The sequence below is a fragment of the Maylandia zebra genome, linkage group LG4, assembly GCF_041146795.1.
Source record: "Maylandia zebra isolate NMK-2024a linkage group LG4, Mzebra_GT3a, whole genome shotgun sequence".
Lineage (NCBI taxonomy): Eukaryota > Metazoa > Chordata > Actinopteri > Cichliformes > Cichlidae > Maylandia > Maylandia zebra.
This window is the reverse complement of record NC_135170.1, coordinates 24,570,981-24,598,308: the sequence shown is the minus strand read 5'-3', so window position 1 is coordinate 24,598,308 and position 27,328 is coordinate 24,570,981. Positions and strand designations below refer to the sequence as shown.

The window sequence follows — 27,328 nt, the reverse complement described above, 5'->3', positions numbered from 1 at the left end:
GAGAAAAGTTCAGAAGCAACATTTAAAAAAAAGGTAATATAAGGAGAACTTCAAAGTCAGCACTTTATAGCAACACCTAGCACTTATTTACTGCACTAGTCAATAGCATATACAGCATAGTATATGAAGGAGGTGCAGTGGAGATGCTGACACAGTTAGAAGATGTTTATGCTTTTCTTTGTGCATCTGTGTGGCTTCTCAGTGTTTGTACCAAATAGTTTAATTCCTTAGGGAGCAGTTTTGAAATAAAAAATAAATAAAAAACAATATCTGGCAGGCTTCCCAGGTAAAGATGAATGAGGTGATTCGGATCTGGTCGATGCCAAGGGGATCATAAAGAATAGGGAGAGTATTGATCATCTGCCCTTGGTAGCAAAGACAAATGTTGCTACAATGGACTTGTATCAAAATAAATAAAAAAGATATAAAACGGGAAAAATAAGGTTGTTAGAAACTCATTGGTCAGTTTGAACTGAAGGCTTACCAGCATCTAGAATCTATTTTGTGTGGCATCACTAATGTATAAGCTACTAGTCTTTTCTGAGTGTCAGTATTCACTGTATGTACAGTAGGTTCTCCTGAGTGTAGTTATGTGTGGATGTCTTACCAGCGGTCAGCCAAGGGGAACTGGAGCTGGGGTTTGGGTAGTTTAAGCTGCTGTTCCTTCACAGCATATGTCAAGACCTGTCTGTCAGAATAGTGTCTATACGGCTGGTTTCCCAGCTCAAACAACTCCCACAAAGTCACTCCAAATGACCTGAAACACACAAAGAAATATTTTAGGTTGGTCACTTCACATATTCCAGATAGAAAAACTTTCCAAACAAACTGTTCCACTCATTCGGTAACCCTTCAGACGGCTTGCCTTAAGTATGTGTGAACTCGAACTGTAGCTTCGATAATCTGCAATAAAAGCTTGCATTTCTCTCCCTTTACATAACTCACCATATGTTGCTGCTTTTGGTTTGGTCAACAACCAACAGATTTCCATGGACCTCATCTATGAGTTCAGGTGCAATCCAGCGCAGGGGTACCCAAATCTGGTCTTGTGTTATATAATAGTCATCCTACAGAATTAAAAAGAGATATTGAGTACTAGGAGCATTACTAGCAGTCTTTAAAAATTACAGATATTTCAAAAGACTGACCTTGTACCGACTGTGGGAAAGTCCATAGTCTCCAATCTTAACTGACATTTCTGATGTTAGGAGGCAGTTTCGCAAGGCCAGGTCACTGTTGAAAATAAAAAACAACCAACCCCCCAAAACTGTTAAATAGAGAGATAAAACAATGCCACTTTTATTCAGAAAGACGCACTATGTGCAACAATGTAGTTGTTATTGTTTTCCCCTAATTAACTCTCTGTCCATGTGTGTGTTACAGTCTAAGCCTGTTCCTTAATAATTTAACTTTTTGGTATTTTTATGTTTAAAAAAATGTTTCTCTTGGGATCCGATCTAGTTTAAAAAATTGCAGCTGAAGTGTCTTGAGAAGAGTCTGTGTGATTTTTCTTTTAACCTGCACTAGAATGTTGGCACTTCTTTTTTTACAGCAACATACAGTAATGTTGTCAGTTAAAATTCAGTGATAAATGACAGAATTATACAATTAGAGTAACATACATATCACCTAAGTGCGTAAACACACTCACAATTAAGTCAGTAAGTGGAATCTCACCTCCTCCACAATGGGAGCTTTCAGCCTGGCAGTCACTAATTGGTTGCTATGGCCACCACCACTGCATGGATGGTGGAGTGAGAGCGAGAGGGGCTCGCCCCCAGCAACAAAATCACTGATGCTGGAGTTTGTGACAACTACTCAGGCAGCACCAGGATGTTGTTGCCAGGAGAGACCAACAGGTGGCGCACAAACCATTCAAGTAGATTCTTCCTTTTAAAGCTCAAATTGCAGAAGGTAAAGGAAGCGGGACTGACACACGTACCTGTGGATGAAGTTGTTTTTGTGAAGGTGCAGAAGCCCTGAAGCAATGTCACATGCCATTCTCTGGAGGATCAACGGGTCAGGTGTCTCAGAATCAGCTACTTGACAGCTGTGGAGGTAACTCTTCAGATCACCCTAAGAGGGGAAAAAATATGAGAACATGAGACACACTGACTTTTCTTTAATTCTGCAAACAAAACTAAACAAAGAAATTTAAAAAAATATATATGAAGGACTGAACAAACAAAGTTGGTCATTAAAATGTGTCTTACCATAGGGCAAAACTCCATGACCAACAGAAAAGGAGTAACCTCTGTACATTGTGCCAAGCACTGCAAGAGGGCAGGGTGCTGGAGGGTCCTGTGAGACAATTTTAGAAGGTATGATTGTGCAAAAACCATACCGGTAATAAAATAAAAACGTGTGGAGTTTCTGAAGTTTGATAAAACTGACCGGTATGGCTGGACCTCTTCAAGAAATTGCATCTGGTCCTGGACACTGGCACTGGCCTTCAGCTCCTTCACCACCACCTGCGTGGTGCTGAGGCCTGCATTGACCTCGCCCAGCAGAACCTGCAAGATTTAGCCAGCATCGATAAACTGTAGATTTAGAAACCAAAGTAAACATAAACTAGGAATGGAAATAGTGTGCGAAACAATCCAGGAAGCAAGGTAAAATGTAGGGAATCTAATGTGGCTGTGTATTTCAACTCTTCCCCTGTGGAATAAACTCCCCGATCGAATTAGCCTCACTGGAGCATTCAATATAAGAGTAGAACACATTTTAAAAACCACGTATTATAGTAAGGAAGCTGCTGTTTAAACTAGAATATTAAAATAGTAATATTGAGTGCAAAGGTGTTTAAAATCCCTCTATCTAAAAACTGACTGAGTGTATGCTTTCAGAACTAAATAAAAGTTTTACCTTGCCAAACCAGCCATTTCCAATCTCCTTCAGATAGAGCAGACTGTGGCGTCCAAGGTCTGATGATTTCAGCAGTTGGACTGGAAAAGAGCAATAAGAAAGACATACAGTAAGATTACTCTCAGACAGGAAGAAAATGACGGCTTTAGCATCAAGGAAGTGACTAAAAGAAAAGGAATCTTACAAGAACAATTTTCAACGCACTGAACGAGGTAAACGCGAAAAATCGAAAGTTAAGAATGCTCTCTGCAGAAACAAAAAGAAGCTGAGCTCCACAGCAGAGAAAAAGAAAACTGAAAACACAGATAAGGCAAAAATACAGAAACCTCTCTGAGCAAAAGAATACATTTCCTAAATAAAATGTCACATTTACTGAAGAGAAGCTTGCCTGAAGCCAAATAAATGTTTTACTTTCCATATAAATTAAAGTGTCCTTTAAGAACAAAGAATTTTTTTGTCACGACACAAATTGCAGCAACACCATAATTCTACAAATCATCCATCTTATGCACAAAATCAAATACCTCCATGGATCTTCATATTTTAAGTATGAAGATGTTGAAAGGACGATGATGATGGAGCAGCGGAGCGGCCAGCCACTCTGAGCACCGTCACAGCGACTGAGTCCGAGTCCCAGGCTGAGATGAAGTACTGGTTCAGAGTGTGAGAACCAAGAGCCCGTGGCCCCGGCCCCAGCCCCAGGCAACTTAGCCTCATTGTGTGTATGTGAGAAGGAGCCCACGGTCACAGTGTGTGTGTGAGCGCCTCGGCAGGATTTAACCCTCCGAGCCCTTGCACAGCTGAACAAGCTCACCGCGTTGCCTCTCCCCGTCTCCACCGAGCTCATCCTCCAACTGGGACACATAGAAAAACACATACTGTCCTCATCTAAAGCTCTCCAGCTGTCGAGCAAAGGCCGAAATCCCTGCTTCCTATATAGGCTTCCAGCTACAGTACACAGAAGAGCAGACAATCTTTAAGTCCGATCTACTGAACAAAAAAAAAAAAGATGAGATGAGATTTCTGCCCTTGCTTCTGGTCATGTATCCCGCCTGATGTGACTGTCATGTATGTTGGTTGTGTGCCGTTTGACACGCCACCTCTATGTGCAGCTTCAAGACACCCAGGAGTGACATAAGGCCCCCATAATGCCCCCCTATCACCCAGGACAGCAGCATTCCTCAGCCAAACATGACACAAACACTGCTCTGTCCACAAAAAAAGACCTCTGTCATACGCATTCACCACCCCTATCTCTCTGCTCTTAGGTCCTGGTGCATGCCACCACCCTTCCCCTGTCTTTCCTCATTCTGTCACAGACCCCTCACTGTATTCTCCTCATAATGCCAGTCCTCCGCTTGCGCGTTCCATGGACGTTTTAGCCAGGCCTTATGCTCCCCCACTGCCCAGCCGGTTTAAAACAGGCCCATTGTTTGGTTCGCTCACTCACACACACATTCACAGTGTCTCCTGGTACCCAGTGCACCAAACACACACTTGCAGACACACACACACACAAAAGTGGCACACAAGGCCCATTCTCCACTGGATCGCTGGACAGAGGTTGTGTCACAGTGATAACAGAACAACACTTCTCCACCCCAGCCTCCAAGCCTCCACTACCCCTGCTCGACAGAGCGACAGAGAGAGAGAAATTAAGAAGTCATATTATTCCAAATGTGGAATTTATGAGCGTGAGTGTGCATTCTTGTCCTACTATTGGCATTTCTTGAAAAGATGCAACTGAAAATACATGCTAACACTTTAAACATGGACTTTGAGTCAGCTTTGAGCTTCTATAGGGAGTCTGAAAGTTTGACATGATCTGTTAGACAAAAGATTAGAGCAACAAGTGGAAAAGAAGAACTCTCAGATGGTTAAAGGCAAACATTGTGCTGTGTGTTCAAACTGATGTATGGGTTCATATAGAAAATATCATCCATGCCTGGTGTATAAAATATACTACTGGTATTTTCTTACCAGTAGTGAGGATAATTCATTCACCCCATGCATGCTAGTGTGAGGGTAGGCAGTTTATGACACGTGAAGGAGCTTCTGATGATTATGTATGGGTAACAACAAATGTAAAACATATATTCAGAAAAACCGAAAATATCAACTTTAAAGGAAATATACATTCTGTGTATCTTCAGTGCTTAATTGTGTGAAATATACATGTAAAAAAGTAAATCCAATAGTACAAAAGGTTCAACTATTTATAAAGAGGAATGAGTCATAGAGTGTTCTCCCTCTGAATCACTGGAAGGAGTCAATATCACTCTTTTCACGATCTCGCCTTTCGCCATTTACCCATTCCTCACCCTGCAACACCTGGACCAATCATACAGCAGTAGCTATGGGGGAAAGAGGCGAGAATAGTGATTGGCTGTGAGCCTGAGGCTGCCTTGTCCAATCATTGCTGACGCTTACATCCTGGGACGCTGAGCAGCAACTCACCTCCCTTCTAGCTGAGCACAGTGCAGCGCACACAGCCAGTGAGTCATACAGGGTGAGGCACTTTGAGCACCCAGGATCTGACTTGCACTGAGATCGACAAATATATACACGTCACATCAAGGCGAAACCGCACTTGAGCATCCCACGTCTGAGGTAGAATGTCGTGAAATAACACAAATATAGAATTATCAACTAAAAATACCAAAATAACATGAAACACTGTTCTAAAATAAGATGATAAAAACAGAAAAAAACAAACCGCATTCATGAGCTGGAACATGGATTTAACCCTCATCTCATTGCCTGGGTTCCATGCAGATCACAGAGCATAATCTTTGACATATCTCACTTTTTCTCGTATTTTCATGACTTTTTTAGGCAATTTGTTCCTAATGATTCCACGCCCCTGTTTTCCCTTTTTTGCTTTAATTAGTGTTTTTTAAAAATACATATGTTCTGGGGTCTCAGGAGACCCCAATTACACCTAAGCAGTTTTTTGTTTTTTTTTAAATAGAACTATTTATTTAGTCAATGTTTGCCATGAGTCTCAAATGGGAGTATCACACAGTTTTCACAGAGGCGGAGGCACTCTAGCAGTGATTTTAAAGAAGAAAAACTCAGATGTCATTGCCAGATGGAATCTTATCAGAACATTGGAGACATCGCCGTCTACATGTCTACCTGAGACAGATAGATGCCCTGGTCCTGCCACATATGAAAAGGAGGGCTGATACTGTTGCATTGCAAGCCTCAATCTGAGCAGCAATGACCCCCCCCCCTGGGCAAAACTCCATCTGCTGATGTGACTGTCAAATGCTAGGCTGGACAATCTAAAAGGTGTTACCTTTGCTGCTGAAAGCAGAAACTGTTTGCTTCCCCTGTCACATGCCAACATGCCCTGAGCAAAGCATGAGGCTAATTGGGTGCTACAGTGTAACTGCCTGGATTTTGTGTTTGTTTTTTGCTAGTTCCAGTCTCTGTTAAACTGAAGTTAGAGTCGGTTTACATTTCCAGCAATAAGTCAGACTTGCTTCAGTGGGTGTTGGTCGATTCTGTTCATGGACAGAATTTCTGGGTGCAGCCGGGGGGTGGAGGGTGTCAGGTTCAGTAGTCTCAGGATCTCGTTTCTGTTTTTCGCAAATGATGTGGTTTTGCTGGCTTCATTGAGCCATCACCTTTGAGTTTGTTCTTGGCCTGTTTGCAGCCAAGTGTGAAATGGCTGGGATGAGAATTAGAAGCTCCAAGTCTAAGGCCATAGTTCTCAGCTGGAAAAGGGTGGAATGCCCACTCCACTTCAGAACAAGCGGCTGCCCCAAGTGCAGCAGTTTAAGGTATCTTAGTGTTTGTACACGAATGAAGGGAGAGTGAAGGAGGAGACTGACAGATAGGAGAATTCTTTGCAGGCACTGAGCATATTAGTGAATCTATCAGTTTAATGGTCAGTGTAAGTTCCTACATTCTCGTATGGTTATGAGCTCTGGGCAGTGACTGTTTATATAACTAATAATGCTTTGAGTAGCAATAAGGTGTGATATTATCATTATTTTGCTATTATATTTGCCTCTTGGAGTAAATTGCAGGGTTTTTGTTTTTTGTTGGGTTTTTTTCGTCTTTGTTTGTTCGTCACATCAGTCCATGTATGTTAAATATGTTGGCAGGATGAGGGTTGAAAACACTGCTGTAGCAGTCTCATGCAATGGGGTTAGGTCAGATCCTTTTTTTACATTTGCGAAATTATGCAGCAGGTCAATTTCTATATATGTTGCACAGTAGTTACATATCGCTCTTTTAGTGAGACACAGGGTAAGGGAGAAGAAACAAATAAAAGACTAAAAATGAAGAAGGCCAACTGAGCTTGGCAGAATTAGCTCAGTTCATATCTTCTACACGAATAAAACCAGTGAGATGTTCCACAATCCACTTGAGAAATGTAGCCTTTGTTACATCTCTTAGAATGGCTTAAAAGAAGTAATGGAGGTCAAGAGGACTGAAAAAAAAACACCAAGCAAACCCAAGTTAATAGTTCAAATACTCCAATACATCACCTAGAAGTGTTATTTGTGTATGCTGTTGTGCAGTTTCTTACTGGATCTGCCAGGTTGTTTGGAGACAGGCAGGGAGACCTCGGTGAGTGGAAGGATGTAAACCTCGGGGCCATTCTGGGAGGAAGGCGAGGCCAGGGCGGAGAGATCTGCCTGGTACTCCTCTCCCTCTGTGTTTTCAAACTCCTGGCGCAAAGAAACACGCTGGGATTAGTCATCCACTCACAGTCGTCCTTCCACTGAAATAGTGGGAGACAATGGTTCAACTGTGAAGACATTCAAATGCACTGAGGCACTTCCACCTACCCATATACATTAGTCATGTACATTGTAGGGTGCATTGTGTGGGACGCTGTGGGGGAACACATAAATGCATGCCACTATTCAAACCGTATACACAAAGCCTGTCTTTATTTCCTCCCTCCAGTGTATTTACTTTCTTACACAGCTGAACATCAGAAACATAATTCTTATTTTCAGGTTTTGTTTTGTTTTTTATTCACAGAGAAAGAAACTTTGTTGTTGAGTACATTTTATCTCATAGAGACTTGTTCTAATAGATTTAACTTTGAAAATTACATCAGGATTCGCACTAACAGGCCTCATGGGAAACAACTGTGTTCTGATAGCTGTGAGATTTAAACTGTGCTATTACATCTGCCACTACAGTGTTTGAATGATCTCAGTTTTCCCTGGTGTTTCCGTCTGCACAGTTTTATGCGACGCAGTCTGTATTGCACACTACACACAAAAAAGCTATTCACACAGTGTACACTGAGCCACTATAGCACATTAGGAGGAAAAGGAAGCAAATATAATCAGCTATAAAAAACAAGCAAACAAACAAAATGCTAATCCCCTCCTCCAAGAGGCAAAACTCATGGAAGATGATGATCCTCTCTTTCCATTTGCTATACACCATATCCCATATCTTCCACTCTGCCACTTATACTTCATCCTAAAAATGGACTCTCTGGTCTGCTGCAGTGTCCTTGCACTTCAGCTGCTGTAGCTTGTCCATGCTCTCTCCCAAAATGTATGCATAAATACTGCTGATATTAAACCAAGAGGCAGATCTCTATGGACTACTTGTCTTTTACTGGCCAGTAGGAACACTTAGCACTTGCAAATGACAAATCCTGCACTGCCGTTTACATGTAGTTGCCTCTCCTCACCTTCTGCTGCATGCATATAGTTTCAAAATATGCATTGTGTTCATTCACCCAGTAGGTAGAATTTATTGTTTGGTAATTTACAAATAAGGACCACCATTATTGATACAATTGCTAAAAATACTGAGTGAAAAAAAACAACCAAACAAACAACAGTAAATAAACAGTAAAGTAGAAAAACTGTAATCTAATATATATAATAGGAAAAATTGGTTTCATCAGGATATGTAAAAATAACTGAATAAAGCAAGAGTCTCACGTGTGTTCCATTAATTTATTGTTCAGAGCTTTTTCTCCAGCAGTTTCAGCCTAACAGCAACCTCTGAAAGGTTAATAACCACTGATGTAAAGAAACAGTATAGAGAGAGCTGGAAGAAATTAGAAAGGATGATATTAAGCTGCAGGTTGAATATTTGAATGGCTGTGTGTGTGTGTGTGTGTTATTCAACATGTGTTATAAAACACTAATATGTACATAGGAATGTGTGTGTCTTTCTCATTGAGCAGAACCATCTGCCACTCTCCTCAGAGTGAAGTGTGAAAGCGAGCACCTGGCTGTGAGTGAGCATTGCACAGCTCCCCTGAGAGCCTTCAGTTTAGAAAGCACTTAATACCCAGCCTCGCACTACATGCACCAGTAAGAACACTGCGATGAAGAGGAATAATGAAGCTTTTTGGACGGTGCAGCAGTGCAGCTCTGCAGTCCCACAACACTGCACACCTTACAAGCGAGTTGTTGAGAGGGACAGACAGGGGGACCGCTTAATCATGATGTGATACCTGGTGTTAACCTAAGAAACAGAGATAAATATTTGAAAACATCTGCGCTCTAAAATCGAAATATATCTCCCTTAACAAGAACTTGGCTTGTCTTCATATGCAGTGTCTGTTATGTCCTTGTGCAAGACACTGACTCGTTAGGACGGCTGTTTAGTAGCCCTATTTCCATCCTGAACTCTGATGACATGGTGCTGGAAGACAATATCCCTGCAGGAATCAATAGTTCTATACTGGTTTATCAACCCGGCTGAAAGACGAAGCTTTGCTTTGTCAAGAAAAACAAATCAACTATTGTATGATGGTGTTTTAGCAGCTTAAGCCATCTTTGTGTCATTAGGGCCAGTGAAAAGTAGACACAGACTGAGGCTTCCGCTGTTCCTGCTGGTTATTAAACTATGTTTTCACATAATGAGGCTGAGGCGATCTGGCATGGGAGAGACAGACTGCCACACACACAAACACACACATAAACACACTTATCCACTAATAGGAAAAGTTCTGCAGTTGTTAAAGGTACCTCTCTATGCAGTGCTCATTAGTGACACTGTTGTCCCTGCAGCATGTACCTACTAGAGGCAGTTCCCATTGATTCTCATCACATATAGTACATACACAAGGAACAAGCAGCTCGGCTCTAATCCCCACTCCTGCACTGTCCTCTGCTTTCTACAGCTATCTAATCAACAACAGCAATGTCGAACACAGGTTTCATCCTCCCATTTGAATACTGTAATTGAATTTGCTCAAGTAATTACAAATAAAGACACTGTTGTCCAGTCAGGGCTGGACAACAGTGTCTTTAGCTAAAAACAGTTACAGACAAATATACATAGACAAAATGAAAACATATTGCAACACTTCTTCCATAAAACAAACAGCATGCTCATAAGAAACTAGTAATGGCAAGAAGCAGGCACGACAGCGACTCGAGAGTTACTCTTCCCTCTCTCCTTCTTTCCATATGCCCCCTGCCTGTGTCAGTCACTGTTAGCCCTCATCAGCTGCTCAGTTCAGCGCTGATGTTTGACACAGCATGACTGAGTCATGCTGGCAGCCAAAGGCAACACACAGACAATGTGTGCCAGTGTGGAATTGGTAAGTCTTCCACTTTCATACAATCAGACAATAGTCATTAGCAAGACTAAAACACTTAAGGTGTGCTTTACTGATGCAGAAAGAGAGAGACATTCACTTCAATTAATTAAACCCTTTTTTTTTGAGGAAAAAGGGAAACAGGAACAATAATTTGTTTACACACATGCCAACATAGATGTAAGGCAAAAACACAGTTTGTATAAATTCTAACAAGCTTGGAAGTCAATAATTGTTAGGACCATTTTACTCGTCATCACAGTTTTTTTCAGGAAAAATTCAGTTCAATTCAGTGGTATTATATAGCACCATATCACAACAGTTGCCTCAAGGGGCTTTACATTGTAAGGCAAAGACCCTACAATAATGCAGAGAATACAGGCTTCTTAAAGTACATTCAAAGCTATCCTTTAGGCACTGGCTGCCTTGTGTTCCATGATGGGTAGCATTCCACTGGCTGTTTTTCTACCCAGGTATGCTTTTACTGCATGGGTAGTACGTAACTGACATGCTGAAAAACAAAGCTGCTGTCAATCGAATGCTTTCTAGACAGCATTGCATGCTGGATCAAAATCTTTGTGTTCGGAATTGCATCAATTTTGACAAGATCCCGCAAACCCCTGGCTGAAGGGTCTCCACCAAGTTTTACTGATGGCTGTACACAATCAGTGTTGTACCTTTCTCCTGACCCTCTTCATATATACTGACAGTGATGTGAACCAAAATTTCAAATTTGGATTCATTAGTCCATCAACCACAGATTTTGAGCCTAGTTCTTTTGTCATTTGGCTTATCTAAGCATTTTCTTCATGTTTCCCTTCCTTTAGAATGGATTCCATGTGTGTCCGTGTGTGTGGACACTAGCAGTGTGTTATTTTAAATGCATAAAATCTAACAAACTTCAGCAGATATAAAAGCAAGTTTCCTTTTTTTCCCCCACTTCCTTTCTTTTTTTTATTACTCGGCTAACTCGCAGATCATCATATTCCCTGGACATCTACTGACTCCATAGAGTTTGTGTTACTCTCACTACGTCCAGTTGGGGGCAGCAGGGAGCTCACCTTGAAGCCAATGTCTCCCTTCTTGCAGCAGAGGCAAGCCAGCATGAGGAAGATGAAGGTGAAGAGGCCAGAAAAGGAGACAGCTACCACTGCCAGAGATGAAGGCCAAGACAGCTCGCTCAGTGGAGCCCCATCTGCAACATCAGAAGATAAAGCGAGTGTTAAAAGCATGGAACCAGAGATCAGATGGTAAACTGTAGTCATACAGGAAATTAAAACCAAAGTGCAGATAGAGGTGATTTGTGAATGTTTATGGGCAAGCCTGATGAAAGAAGCATGACTCCTCATTAGCATTTCTTCTTCAGTTTCATATTCATCTCCATAGACTGTGTAGAAAGCAGGCTGCCGTAGATTAATTACAGTGGTTACGATGTACTCTGAGTCATAGAAGCTGAAAGTTTTAAACCGCCCACCAAAACAATTACTGCTAAATAAATGAATAAAGCGGCAGCAGAGTAGGAGTAATGGCTCATTCTATTTCAGTGTAAAAAACGATGATGAAAATGCTGACTGTGTACTTTTAATGCACTTTGCGACTTCTTCAATACCGCCCAAACTGCTCTCAAAGGAGTGTTTGGAACTAAAGTACAACTAAAAATTAATTAGTTGTAAGTAATTGATTTCCACGGCAAAATGTTTTCTTTTGGTTTGTATGTGGCCACAATCTGCTGTGTTGTTCCTGTATGCATATATGCAGCACACATGTGTCAGTTTGTCTTTCAGCCTGTAGTAACTTAGAAAAGGCCAGAGGGGCCAGATGTCAGAGTTTGGCGCATCTACATAAGCTGATTTACAGCGTTAAACCTGCTGCCAGCACAGATGGAAGAGACAAAGGAAGAAGGAGAGACAGAGGAAGAGAGACAGAGAGTCTGTGAAAGAAGGCTTGGAACAGATGCAAACATGCAGGCATGAATTAGCAGTATTCTTTCCACATAGCTCAAGACATTTATTCAATAATTTTTTACTTTCTTCTTCTTTTTTAAAAATCTTTCTTCATGACATCTACACAGACACACAGCAACAAAACTTTATACACCTTCAGTTCAAACTACTGATCAGAGGACAAAACATGCCAATATTATACTGTGTTGTACATATATGTTATTTCCTCTGTCCATAATAATTATAATTTCCAATTTCTTAAAGAGCACCTTGCTTGCATTTTCTTAACTAGAGATTTTCTGTATTAAAGAGCAATTCTCAGATTTTGGTGATAACCTTCAGGTTTACAGACGCTGTAATGATAAGATTTTTATTCCTTGCAATAGATGAATAAATGTCTTTCAGAGTCTGTCTTTCTAATGTCTCTGCATTAGAAAGTTTTATTAAACTGACCGTGGTGACATCATTATGATGTGACTCAGAATAACGTTTTCAAATAGTGAATTTCCTACTGAGGCTGAAAAAACTTAACTTATCATAAAAATATAAATTATATAAGCACACAACCTAAATTAAGGATTATAGTTAGATTATATATATAGAGAGATATTATATATTCAGTAAAAGGATTAGATGTTGTAGTCACTGATAATGCATTGCTTTAAATGGCTTTATAATTTTATCTACAGTAGTTTATTTACAGTAACCCTGTAGCTTTTCTTTATATGTAAATGATGAATTCATCAGCTGGTTCAAGAAAAGGAGCAGAACTGTATTTAACTGTATTCCATCCATTTTCCTTTATTACTTTACAACTGTGATGTTAACACACAAAAGCATACTCCAGTGCTGACTGGGATTGCTGTGGTCTGTGATTCTTGTACCTGGGTTTTTAACAGCTCCATGACTAAGACCCAGCAGTCCAGACCCATTCGGCTGCAGGGAGCATCCTCTTCCGGCTCTGACAGCTTTTGCAACCCAAACAGAACTACTCCAACCAAAGTTTAACCCTGAGGTCATGGCCACAAAGCCCTGTATACCCTCCATTTACATATACATGGAAGTGGACAGTGCAAACAGGCAGGGTTCCTATGTAAAGCCTGCTTTGAGAATTGCAGTGCATGAGTGTATATGTGTGGGCACTGACCCGCCAACACATCACCATGGTAACGTCCTGATGGCCAACACATATTAGTTGATTGGCTTTTACAGTGCGGTAAACCTCATGACCCTTCCTTTTTGCTGATGCCTTGCCCGCTGAGAGAGGGTGTGTGTGTCTGTGTGTCTCACTATGTGAGAGCTTGTGAAGTGGAAAAGAAGGTGATTATGAAACTAAACAAAGCAGCGCCCTTTCTAGATCCACCACATACCACAACACACAGCCTGTGAGGGGGCTGATAGGGAAATAGGGGATGATCCTTAAAATGCCATCTTTTCAAGCCTTCTAATGTTTTAAGTATCAAGAAGCAAACCATAAAAGTAAAGGAAACATGCAATCTTTCCCTCTCTAACACAATATTAAACATTTCACCTGTTATTCTCACATTTATGGCAGAATTTGTATCTGCTCAACAGTTACTCCAAAGGATTACACTGTATACTAAAACATATGTACATGCACTGATTCATTACTCAATCCTTTTGCACAGAATTTCCTGCTGTCTCCTCATTACAAAACAACAAACACAACCCATTATATCAAATAGGAATAAAATGTTGGGTGCATTAGAATGCAAGAAAAATGCAATAAAATATTCTAAAAGCAACATGAAAATGTCAAGTGATATTAAAAAGAATAAGAGTTAGCATTTTGCGTTAAGTTACTGCTGCACAATTTAGGTGCCGGCAGGGCTGGATTGATGGATGAATGTGGGGAAGGAGGAGGGAGTGGGGAGGAACCATGCTGTGCAGATGGTGCCAGAAACAGCAATGATACATGCTGAATCAGAGGGCACGGTGACTCAGAGCCCACTGAAGGACACAACATAAAATAGACATACACATGTTGTCACTTCTAAAGAAGACTATTAGTTGCCTGTCATCGTGTACAAGCCCAGGAGCTGATCAACTGGTCCTGTTTCTGCTTGCTACCAATAAACAGTTGGTTACAGTCCCCAGTCCCACAATATATATATTTAGTTCACTAGAGCTGATGTCACTGACAACTGTTACTAACTAACTAATTTTGCAGTTTCAGAGAAGCTAAATGCCAGCTTCATACACAGCTTTGAGACAGGAGATTTCTTTTCCTTTCACAGTTGCAACTGGGACTTCTGTTTGCAAAAATAAGGTTCACATGTATATTGAATTCCAACAGTTCTCTCCTTACTAGATACTGGGATGCAGTATCTAGTATTCACTAATGATGCTGCACAAGGCAATCAGAATGAAGATCAGCATTTCTATGGACATACAAATCCTAAACTCTTTTATGCAGGCTCCTCTTTTGAAGCCTTGAGTTTGGAAATGTGGGTTCTGCAATCCGAATGCGAAATGAAAGGCACTGCATGGTTCTGTACAGTATGTAGCAACATGTCAGCCTGGCTCTACAGTGTGTCCTACTTTATGAGAAGTTATGCTCTAAAAAAATTACTCTACTAAAATTTGGAAAAAATGAATATTATGTTGTTTTAAATAAGACTTGGAACTAGTGGTCAAGCCATTGGACTCATGAGATACTAACTCACAATACTAGATTTATTTTTGCAACCAGAGCTAGAGGCTACATCCATCTTTTATGTACAGTCTATGTACATAAAACTAGCGAGACAGTACTAGAGAGACCATGAAATATCCAGGAAGTCCAAGGTTTGCTGGATGGTGAGCTATGTACTACTGGAGGTTTTTACACAGCAATTCCTCAAATAAATATTGTGGTTTGTTTATTTGTTTGTTTTCAAGAAATTCTGCTGTATGCCTGAAACTCTGGTCTGGGTTCAGGGCAAACAATCGACCAACTAACTGTAGGATCAAGTTTCTGTAACATTTTAGTAAAAAACAAATAAATAAAACAACAAATAAATATAAATAAAAAACTACTACCCTTTCTATAAGCTTTGGGAATCAATTAAAGGAAAATTCCAAATACTGACAGTAGAGGTAAGTTTTTTCACAATGTCAAACCACCTTTACCTGAACAATGGAGTGCAAGTTGCTAACTTATAAGTATGTATAAGTGCATGATTGGCAAGGTGGAGATTTTAGGACACACACAGAGTTTGGGGAATCCCCAAATGCAAGTGGTGTCTGTACTTCTTTGCATATCCCTTCACCACCAGGACTCTGCCAAAGAGGAGTTTCAAATTGGGTCAGTAAATAGGGGACTGCAGACTCCCTTTTTAGCTTCCCTCTTCCCAGTTGGGAATCTAACAGTCATATTCTAGGATACTTTTCAATATTTAGCCAAAATTAAGTCATTTGGATCATTCTTTATTAAGCCTTCCTTCTTTACCAGAAAGTCAAATATGATCACCCAGAAGAAAATCCGAGGTATAAATATAAATATGAAAGTGCAACATTTGAAAAGCCGTCTCACTTCCTCTTGGAGGAATCGCGAACTGAGCGACAACTCGTGGTTCTTCATAAATATTAGAAAAGCACACATTACTTCGCCAGCTGCACAGCAAAATGAAAATAAAGCACTTAAATCCATGCTCATACCCACTTTATTAAAAAGCTGTCTTTAGGACTGAAGAGAGATGAGAAATGTCCTGAAACACAGGAGGGGGAGTGATGGAGCCACCATGCCACCCCCACAATTCAGACTGATGATGGCAAGGATGCAGTAGGATAACGGGGGGGATAAAGAGAAAAACAATGTAGTGGCATAACAAGACAGAATGAATGAGGCCATCTGCATTGCTTTGCACTTCCCAATAGTGGGAAACCTTCAGTGTTTCTTCTGGCTTGTGCTGTGAGTTGATGGTCAAACAATCTAATACTAGGTTTAGGATTGATGTGCACATGTCACATCAGTGGCTAAAGAAAATCTGCTGAGTCCTTCACGATCATAGAGCTGACAATGCAGGTTTTAAACTACATAATGGCCATGAAATACAAACAGCAGACTGGCTATATCAGAAACAGTTGACTGCTCAAAGTGTCAGTGCAGGAATAAGGTCTACCAATAGTAATGAAAGCAAGATGAACCATCTTACTGTCTGACCGTGCTCCATGAAATACCGCGGGCAATGATACCAAGTAATAAAGAGTGAGCAAGAAAAATAGACATGTAGAAAGCTCAAGGCCCACAGCACGAAGTAAAGAGAAAAGCTAAGCTCAGCATATGTACATGTGGCTGTGTGTGTGTTCATGCATGTATACAAAGGATGAGGATACGATGTGTTAAGCACAACCACTGAGCTTTTAACAGTATATTATAAATAAACCAATAAGGTAGAGCCTTGTGTTGCTGTGCAGCTTATACGGCCCACTTCACCAGCTAAAAAACATCTACTGCTGCCTAAATGCAACTCTGGGTAACTACACGGTGCTCATGTTCATCATGCATTAAAAAAAAAATCTGTTCCAAATCGACAGAAACGGGACACACAGGGGACAAACGAGGTATTTTATTCAGGACAGAGTGAGAATATTAAGATCTCCCTCCCACACTCATATGAAGGCCAGAGCTGAGCCATGTGTTCATATTCGCATGCAGACATAAGAACTTGCACCCACGCAGAAAATCCAGTAAAGGTGGCGCACTAAGCGCCATAAAATAACATTGGACTAATGAGGTCCATGAGGAGGAGCACTAACACACAAACAATATTGCGGGCTTCGCCCTCTGCGAGATGCCGTGTCTCATCGCTGTGCACCTCTGCTTAGCGCTTTGCTTCAGTCTCTCGCTGGTCTCTCTGGTAGCTCTCACTTTTATTTATTTATTTATTTTACCAAGGGGCCTGCAGGGTGGGCAGCGTGCCAGACTACACACCACTGCAATCAAACTGTCTCCAGAAAGAGCGGGGTGAGATACAGTTTCAGCTGCAATTCAATAGATCGGGCATGTTTTAATTTAAATAAATAGTGTGTTAAGTCTGTGTGTGGTCAGTGGCCAAGCACTGCGTTTTGTGAGTGTTAGGAAGGCCCTAAGCACAGCATGTTATAGCCATTCCTTCTATACAGAAGCTTATATTAAGAAATAATATTTGCAACTTCGTTTGATATTAAAGAGAACATTTAAATGATCTTGGATGACAATGAAATATTTTACAGAGGAACATTTCTAAAAGGTACGAACGACTAAGTTGATATTAGTATGCTTTGAAAATAATGCAGCAAGTCCTAGACTGTGGCAGTAAGTGTCACCACTTATGCAAGAGTAGACTAGTTTCTTCCAGTTTTACACCCTTAATGCACTTCTACTGTCGCTCAATTCTACGGAGAGGAAACGCTGAAAATCTGTGAAAGAGACACACACAGGACAGGAGAGCAGAAAACAGTCCAAATTTACATTTAGGACAATGCTGGAGGGCCAAACAAGCATCTCCATCTGCCCTGCCTGGGCGGTACCAAGTGGCATCCAATAATACCATTCGCTTTCACACATAAATCGCATAGCGGAGAGAAAGAAAAATGCACATGAGGCATCTGCATTTGAAAGCAGTGACAGGCAAATCACCAATCAAGACATTTTAATTGCAATAGCTGAAAAATTCCAGTTTCAGGTGATTAACAGAGATCTGCCTTTGTGAATATATGATCATTCTGTGCTGCTTTTCTTCAAGTTAATGTCAAGATTTAATGTGAGGACCAACTTGAGACTTCTTATGTGGGGATGAAAAGTTGCTGGACTTAGTTCCTGCTTTTTCATCTAGTGGGATGTAGCAGTTTGACACAGACTGACTTCTCAAGGGAAAACCAAATGACAAGTTGAGAGAGATAAAAATGCTCTGAAGAAACAAGAAAAGTTAAATCAGAAAGTTAGAGGATCGCAAGACTGTAATGACACAGGGATGAACACAGGAACATACAGAGGAGAAAGCAACAAATACACATGTGCACAGATGTCAGACTAAGGAAGGGTTGCGAGCAGAGGGAGCAGAATGACATGATTAATGGCAGGATATGGTATCCTCCACCATCTTACATCCTCTTTGCTGTTCTGTAGTCACACTGTCTGTGCATGACTGCAGATAGCAGAGGGATGAGCTGGCCTGCAGAGAGCCATGATAACTGTCATTAACTGGGAGTGAGAGCCCAGGAGGACCACTATGGATCTGCATTATAGGCCTGCCATGTCCATCCGCCTACAGCCCAGGCAAGGGCACACTACTGTAAAAAAGGGTTTGAATATCACCTCTGCTTATAATGGATGGATCTTTTAAGACAGACTAATTACAAGACCAGGGCACTGAATGAAAAAGTGTTAGCTGCAACATTTAACATTAATAATTCATTTATTTGAGCCATTATTATGATTTATGTACAGACCATTGCAGAGGGGACTAGCAGCCTCTGCTGGCCTTTACCCTGCACTTTATAATGTGTGCTGATGGCTGAGATTTTGAAGGAAAACTGCTAATTTGGGGTAATTATTATGCAGCACGATAGAATCAAAGCTGATGTTCTTCACAAATAGAACAAAAGCTGTTCACAGTTTATCATTAACTGGCAAACAGAGAGCTGCGTGAATGAATGAGATGAAAATATGTTTATCCTCTCGAGTCCACTAGAGTGGGAAACAGAGGATTGTGTGATGCATGTGTTTCCACTCAGCCATATATTCAAGTACGGAGATTTTATTGAGGTAAATGGACAGAGAGTATCATGAAGTAACCACACGAACCCCTCTATGACATGTATGTATACAAGCCTGTTTTTGTGCTTAGTGATACAAACTGTAATAGTTCTTCCTGTTAGCCAGAGAAAGAGAATATAAAAGATACTTAATTTCTACACAGCTCATATTTCATTTAAGCTCTAACAGCTCTGGACTCAACAAAGTGGCCAGGTTATGTTTTCCTATTGGCTTAGCATTGATAAATATATAGGTGTAATCATCTAGTTCAATTGTGGATATGATCTGACCATTTCTATTTCACTGCTCTCTAGGCTATAAGTACTGAAATGAAGAATTGATGTAAACAGGAGTCAATGCCTTTTAGAAACATTAAACTAACATCACTATTGCTTTACACACAAAAGAAGACGCATCAGAAAGAAAATTATTGTATGTCCTCTATGCAAAAGCTGTCAAACAAAACCTTAGAGGATTATTCCTCTACACCAAGTAACAATACTATTTAAATTACATTTGTCTTTATCAATACAGAGAATACAATGCAGTTTTTCCTAAACTCTAGTAAAAAAAATGGCAGGATTAGAGTCAAACAACTTTTACAGCTACTGAATTGTATAAATTGTCATCAGTGACAGCGCTGTCTGCATGCAGACCTGACAGAGCGCAACTCTGCACTCACATGACACCACACTTGTATACTTAGGCCTCAGGCTGATAAACACAAATTTAATGCATGTGCAAACCATATGCACTTTATATGACAGAGTCAGCCTGAGTCTTGTGATGCATACCACAGCAGTTAATGCCCAATAGCTTTTGACTGTGTGCAAATGTAAAAGCTGAAATGCAAATATTCCCGTACAAAACAATTTAATGTGAGTTAAGCTGGTTCTCGTGTACATCCGTGTTTGTCTGCTTCTATTAAACATGTGCCTATTCTGACCCAAATGCAGTGAACACACTAGCACACAATGAGCACACTTTACACCCAAATTCCAGCAGCAGCTGTTTAGTCATCATCTTATAATAACACAATTCTAAAAACTGACTACACATCAACCTTGTTTTTGAACTAGCGCTATTCATTTGTTATGTGAGATGTTGCTAAATTGCCACCAGTGCAATCTGACATTTACAGTGCACAGAAAAATTTAACACTGTATTTCCTCCCTAAACAACTACACACAGAGCTTTAAACAACTGTGGCACACCACATCATCACACAGAGAGCACACAGAGGAGACATAGATGGTTTCCCTTCAGTGCTGAAATCCACTTCATTCTTATTCTAGTTCCCCCAGAGGAAGACTTATGCAACCAAAGTGCTTGGTGTTACACATGAAGAGATGAATAATCAAATAGTCCGCGGTGACTGGCTTGTACTGACCCAGTCAGTGGGAGGAGCTTCGAGAGCAAACACAGAAACCATTTTTAAAATCTCTTCCCTTCAGCATCACCAACGCCTTGGTTACAGCCTGCAGCAGTGTGTCCATGTGTCACGTGGGTCACGTGAAAGCTTTCCTCAATGTGAAACATGCATGGAACATGTGTACACCAAGACACTATTTATAACATGTACACTCGATGCCACTGCCACCTCCAGGCATTAGAGGTGAGTGCTGAAAGACAGCCTCCCACAGTGCTGCATTGTCAGCTTGTTGGTGTATCAGTGCTTCCTTCCATATCAATCCATTGTCTGTTCGCAGTGACAGTGATGCGCTGCAGATTTAGTCTGTATCAAGGATGCAGCCAGGTCTAAACGTTAGCGCGCACGTACATCTGCTACCGCTCCTGATGGGAGCGCTCTCCTTGGTGCTGAAGCAATAGTAGGCCAGGTGTTGGCAGCAGTTGTTGGTGCAGAATGCTACACTCTACTGAGCGCAGCCGGGTGCTACTTTACCCCTGGCTGCACTCAGACCGAACCCCAATCCAGTCATGTGAAGGCTGATGAATTCAAACCTGCTACGGTGTGTCTGTCTTGGCTGATGGCTTATATAATGCCAGCCAATGTGACAGTTGACTTGGCCTCATGGTTGTTTTCATGTCTGGATGTGTGTTTTTGAACATGTGTCACTGTTTGCGTGAAAGCGTGCAGAGGTAGAGCACACCGTGTTCTTATACAGCCCGGGGCATAGGGACAAAATGCAGCTGTGGAGGTTGGCTCGAGGGGTGCTGCAGTTCAAACGCTGCCTGAATTTTAGCTTTGATGTCAAATTAACCAAGTGTTTGTGTGAGTGAAGGTGTGCTGAATTTGTGTGTGCATGCACAGTCGATTACACTGTTAAAATGGTCAGTTTGAAAAGCTCCAAATGGTGGAATGATGGAGAATCTGACATTTACATCCTCCCAGTAGTTTGTATGTGTGGCTATCGTTTCATTTCACTGCCCCATTCCCTCAAATTAGTGGATCCAAAATGAGAGTGTGTTTAATTAATCTGCAAACAGCATATTCAGCGACTACAGCTAATTCCTCTCTGAGTATGTCCCTCCCCTTTAAGGGTCTCTAGCATTTTTCTGTCCTTAGCAGTGGCTGCAGAAATGATTGGTTCCTTCTAAAACACACCCCCTCCATCTCCTAGGCAACATTGATTCTCAGTCCAATTACTAGAAAGGAATCAGATCGGTGGTGAGGGCCTCCTCTCATGAGAAATATAGATCATTTTGACAGGAGTGACAGTCCAGACCCCATACTTAATTCCAGTGATATACAAGCCACATTCACAGTCCCACTCATACCCCACCCTTTCCACCTCATATAAGCTGAAATCTTCATATATGTAAAGCTGTAAGAGAGGCTCTCCCGCTTCAAGCTGATGAAAGAAAATATTTTTCACTGAATAATCCTGATGGAATGGTTTACAAACCTGTGTTCTCCAGTAGGGAAAAAATGCAAATGCAACAATATTACAGATGGCCCACAAGAGCTTTAGCAGGCATTTTACACATAATTTAATTGGGAACTATTTATCATTTTTCCAAATTAAAAGAACTCTTTTGGTTTGTTTGTATCATATTGCACTAAACATTCCCAGGGATGGCCAGATCAGCACCCACCACTTATTTTTCAAGTATATGAAGGCAGAAATTTCTTCATGTAATATTTTACAACTTTGCAAATGCAAAAAGAAAGACATATAATCACATATAACCTCATTTTAAATGGAAGCCCCCTTTTTGTGCTACGTTTGGACTTAAGGACAAGAGAGCTTAGAGACACCAAATAAGACATGGAGAGAGTCACGGGAACATAGAAGAGGGTGGAATAATTGGACAGAAATGGATCAGGGATCACTGAGAGTGTCCAGAGTGGGGAGGACAGATAGAGCCTGAAACTTGAGAGCCACTGTGCTCAGTGCTGTCATTTGTATGCTCAGCACACTGCACCCAGTGCAGGGACTCTCTTAGTCCTGTTTACATTTGTACACAGTTATTTATTCTGCTCTAATTCAATCCCTGCCATCCTGTGTGAGGGCTTGTCTTTCTGCTCAGTTGTCACAAAACACTGCAGCAGCACACGGGCTCACCTTTGCCAAGATCCCGTCACTTGACATGCTGGGGACGATTAAATGCTGCATCCAAATGAGGACCAAAAACTGCAACCTCAAACAGCAGAACCATGCATAGCTGTAATGTATTAGTCAGCCTACAGGCGCACACCCTGATCACAGCACAGACATACACTACATGCATGCACACAACAACTGCAGGGATGTATGTGTAGGTAGGATTATGCAGGTTCAGTGCAGGTATAACTTTTAACCCTCTTTTCACCAAGCTATGATATGACAGTGAAAAAAACCACCCATATATAGACTGTAAGGGTTTAGGATCATTGTGTTTTTTCACGACATACTCTGGTATATTATTGATGCTACTGTTGGATAAGAAAGAAAATGCATGTACATATGATATATGACATATTACCAACAGTGATCACTCAAGCAAATCATAAAAAGCACATAAATAACGAGCAGCTCTCCAGTGAATGGATAAACATTCTTATTAGAAATAGGAAATCCTCCTTTGACCCTTACCTGTGTCGAAGTGAGAACTGAAGGCAAAACTGGGATTGAAAAAAGCCGAAGACATGACAATTACATGTAGAGCAAAGACCATCCTCCTCGTCGCTTTTCAGAAGACAGCAAATGCCTAACCGAAAACAAGGGTCAGAAAATAAATTCCTGACTCAGGTGCGTGTGTAATTTAAGAAGCCTAACCTCTAACGGAAGCAATAATGCGCAGCATTTTATTCCAGCACACCTCATAGAGAGCCCCCCGAAAATCCTGCTTCACCTTCAGCTCGAGCAGACCTGGAGACAGATGTTGACAGTCGTTTCCATTTGAACACATCTGTGTGTTGACTTTTTGAACACTAAAATCATGAATCATGCCACGCGCTTTCTATTTTCGGCTATCTTTTGACAGAATCAGTTCATCTACTCGGTCACCGAGTGAAAGCCTTCTGTTATTTACACCGATTTTATACACTCTAAAATCTGGATTGTTCCAAAAAATTTGGAAATATCCCATGTGTGTTTCTTTCAAAATAAAAACCTTCTAAACGCCCTGCCTTGTACTACATGTAACATGCCAGTTAATGGCAAAACAGTTGATTTGGGTTTAAAAAGATGCGACGGTAAGCGACGCGCATTTGGGATTCAGCTTCGGTAAAGAAAGACTGAGCGACATCTTGCACCACTGTCAAGTGACCAGGTTTGTAGAACTACTTCCGTTTAAGACTTTCACAATAAGAAGTCAATCACATAGTTTCTCTAAGAGACCTATTTTTATAATTATTTTAATGACGGAATTAGCTTGACTTCCGTAATGACCAAGGGTTCTCTGACGCACTTGACAAAATCGTTTCTTAAATTAAAAAAAAAAAAAAATGCTGGTAGAGCAAGCGCGCGACCGTTCGTGCACTGGGTCATGATCAACCTTAAATGAAAACGTTTTAGCCTAATTTGAAGTCATTTGCATTACCTTACTGTCTGCCTTGGAAACAAGGCATGCCCAGGAGGAGGCAAAGAAAAGACGCTCAACAGCCTCCATACACTCCATAGAAGGTAGTAGCTTGGTCTATCATGGTTTCATGATTAGGCCCTGTAACTGTTAAAATGCGCTGGGAATTGAAGTCACATGTTAATTATTTTTGCACAGAATGGTAAAAGGCTGGTTTTACTGTGGCCAAAACCAGAATTAATTAGTAAAATAAAAGTCTTTTATCCCCCTTCGTCCATATTTATTTATTGCATATTTTTTTTGTTTAAATGTTTCAGATCATTAACCACATTTTAATATTAGATAAAGATAATGCAAGAAAATACAAAATTCTGTTTTAAAGTGATGATTTCATTTATTAAAAAGGAGGGGGGGGGGGGGGGGGGGGGGGGCGGTATCTAAACCTGCCTGACCCTATGTGTGCAAGGAACTGCCCCTAAACCTAATAACTGGTTGTGCTGCCCCATACTTAATTCCAGCTATATACAAGCCGCATGCACAGCCTAATTCTCTCTCTCACCACTAGATGGCAAAGAGCGATCTTCACAATATGTTGAAGAGATTTATGATAATTTATTCCAATTGTTAGTTGGTTTTAAAGCAGATTGACATTATAAGAAACTTTTTTAATTATCAAAAGCATCAAAATAAAAACAGACAACTTGTTAATAAATATAAATGTTAGTTAAAGCGCTTGATGCTCCTGCACCTCCTGAAGCTCCATTGTTCCACTGAAGGAAAAAGCACCCCAGACCATTATGGTGCCCCCTCCACTGTGTCGCGTAGAAAACATCTCAGGTGGGATCTGCTTCTCATGCCAGTAACGTTGGAAACCATCAGGACCATCAAGGTTACATTTTTCTCTTCAGAGATTAAAACTATCTTCCATCTTTCAATGTCTCATGTTTGGTGCTCTCTTGCAAAGTCCAAACGGTCAGTTCTGTGGTGTTCAAGGAGACTAGGACATTGAAGACATTTTTTGTTTTGGAAGCCCTTCAGTCTCAGATGCCGCCTGATGGTTATTGGGGGGGGGCGGGGGGGGGCATTCGGCACCAGTAACGGCCTTAATCGTCCAGTGTCTTGACGGACAGCCAATTGTATCCTCCAGCTCAGTGCTAGGGGGGATTATTTGGGGTTTTCCACTTGACGTCTTTGTTCCAAAACCCTCAGAATCATTTAACAAATTTCAAATGACTGTCTTACTGCGTCCTACCTCAGCAGTGATGGCACGCTGCAGGAGGCCCTGCTTATGGCTTATGCAGTTCAACAACCTGACCACGTTCAAAAAGGGAAAATATTTTGGCCTTTGCCATCAGAACGTCATGACAGTGTGACAACCTGACAGAAAATGACAATGAATCCACATTTTTGCACAGATTAGGCCTGTTAAAGGCATGTGGTCCTAAACTTTTGATCAGCTGTAAAACAGCCTCTTTTAGTTTAAGCATTGTTTTCAAGAAATTGCATGTTCAAAAAATGTTTTGTCGCACTCCCATTTATCCTTGTTGGATGTTGAAGCTGGAAACCTTGTTAAGATCCAGGCAAAATATGATTTTTTGCCATCTTTCAAGTGATCTTTTGATCGGGACTGAATATTAAAAAATATAAATGTTTTGAGTGCGTTTATCTGCAGATACTTAGTTAAAGTGCATAGAAACTGATTTGGAACCGTTTATACAATATCATTTGTCTTAAAAATTTGTATTATTTAATTTCAAGTTTAGTTTGTTTTTTTAAGAAAAAAAATGCTTGTATTCAATCTACTCCCATTGCTAAGTGGTTTACTGACGTTAATATATGAAGTAAAAACATTACAATCTGACCTTATTAATATGGCCAAGTTTTACATCAAATCTGATTGTGTCTGAAGTATTTTATTGGTCTCGAAGCGATCATACTGTTACTGTATAATTTTAGAGTACTACTAATAATATCAGTAATGATTTAAAAAAGAACTGATGCTTTTGGGAAAAAAGTCTTTCCTTTTCATAATTAAAAAAATTCTGCTGCACCAGATTTTCTAGATGAAATTATTATTATTTTTATTATTATTATAGATTTTTCAGATTATTGTCTACATCACTTACTGTTACTTCAGACCTCATTTCTGGTTTCTGAACACCTATTAATTTTCAGGCTCCAGGTTCCCTCCTCCTGTCCTGACGGTCTTCCCTCCATCCAGTGCTGAGCTTCAGACCAGTGAAGAGATTCAGTTAAATTTAGTAAAGAGAACACACACAGGAGAATTTAATTTAATCATTTTTGAATTATGCAAGTAGTCTTATTCGTATAATCAATATAAAACACATAAAGTACATAAGTAAAATTCTGAAAATGCATGCTTTATCATATTTGTCTACTAGGTGGCAGCATTTGATAATTCTAAGTATACATAGGCACACATGTAATTGGTTTAAACTGCTGGTTGTGCAGCAGCTTGCAAATCTTCACACTTCAGTGAAGCATCACCTCTCTACTCCTCCACCTCTTCCTGCCCAGGATGCACCTGTGGGTCTCATCCTCTCACTTAGAATACATGAAGAAATAAACATTAATTAGCCACCACAGTCAACGTGTCACCAGGCGAAGCACTGATTTTATTTAAGTGTAGTGCAACAATAATCCAAACACAAAATCCACAGCAGTGATGATCCCAATTCCCAAGTTTCAGTGACTCTCCCAGATTCAGCTTCTCCACAGAAAGTCTCTCCAGAACTCTCACAGGATTTCTCCACAGGTCTCATCAAGCACAAAGAGCGAAACCCTGTATCGGTGAGTGTATTTTTTTGTAAAATAACTAAATAACTAAATAAAATAATCACATGACTGATATAGCTGCTGTGTCAGGAAGTGGTGTGTTTGCATTTTTGGCTCATCATCACCCACTACACAACGGAACCATTTAGAGAAAGAACATTTTCTCCAGTCTGAGATCATTTAATCCTTCCTTCTCCCCTCACATACACAAGCACGTCCACTGTCAGGAGCATTTCTATTTCCTAAACAAAACTTTCACTCTGACTTGAAGTTCTTCACTTATAGGACCCTGCAAAAAACCAAACAAACAATTTTATAAAGTCTGCATTAAACACACTGTATTAATCATATATTTGTATTTCTAAATGAACAAATTATTCAATATATACACTTCTTCTCATTCAGTTAGCACTTTATCATTAGCTGGTTATTTAAACAGGACTATTCGTCACTCATTTGGTGTTTAGATATCAG

The 27,328-nt window shown here is 40.6% G+C and overlaps 1 protein-coding gene across 5 annotated transcripts in view; it reads right to left on the bottom strand.

Moving 5' to 3' along the window:
• Window positions 1-23,791, bottom strand: part of aatka (apoptosis-associated tyrosine kinase a) — a 29,679-nt gene extending 5,888 nt beyond the window's left edge. For 2 of the 5 annotated variants that reach the window (XM_004559461.3, XM_076883238.1), the window contains exons 1-11: window positions 23,357-23,791; window positions 23,131-23,245; window positions 11,470-11,603; window positions 7,409-7,550; window positions 2,866-2,945; window positions 2,395-2,513; window positions 2,214-2,301; window positions 1,943-2,076; window positions 1,149-1,233; window positions 946-1,067; window positions 608-757 (exon numbers count right to left, since the gene is read on the bottom strand). In XM_004559461.3, the coding sequence (XP_004559518.2) occupies window positions 608-757; window positions 946-1,067; window positions 1,149-1,233; window positions 1,943-2,076; window positions 2,214-2,301; window positions 2,395-2,513; window positions 2,866-2,945; window positions 7,409-7,550; window positions 11,470-11,603; window positions 23,131-23,212 (1,136 nt within the window). In that variant the 5' untranslated portion in view covers window positions 23,213-23,245; window positions 23,357-23,791. Of the gene's footprint in view, window positions 1-607; window positions 758-945; window positions 1,068-1,148; window positions 1,234-1,942; window positions 2,077-2,213; window positions 2,302-2,394; window positions 2,514-2,865; window positions 2,946-3,389; window positions 4,769-7,408; window positions 7,551-11,469; window positions 11,604-23,130; window positions 23,246-23,313 lie in introns of those variants that run through there. The other 3 variants (XM_004559463.3, XM_004559462.3, XM_004559464.4) reach the window with 3 other exon arrangements.
• Between the last annotated feature and the right edge of the window lie 3,537 nt (window positions 23,792-27,328).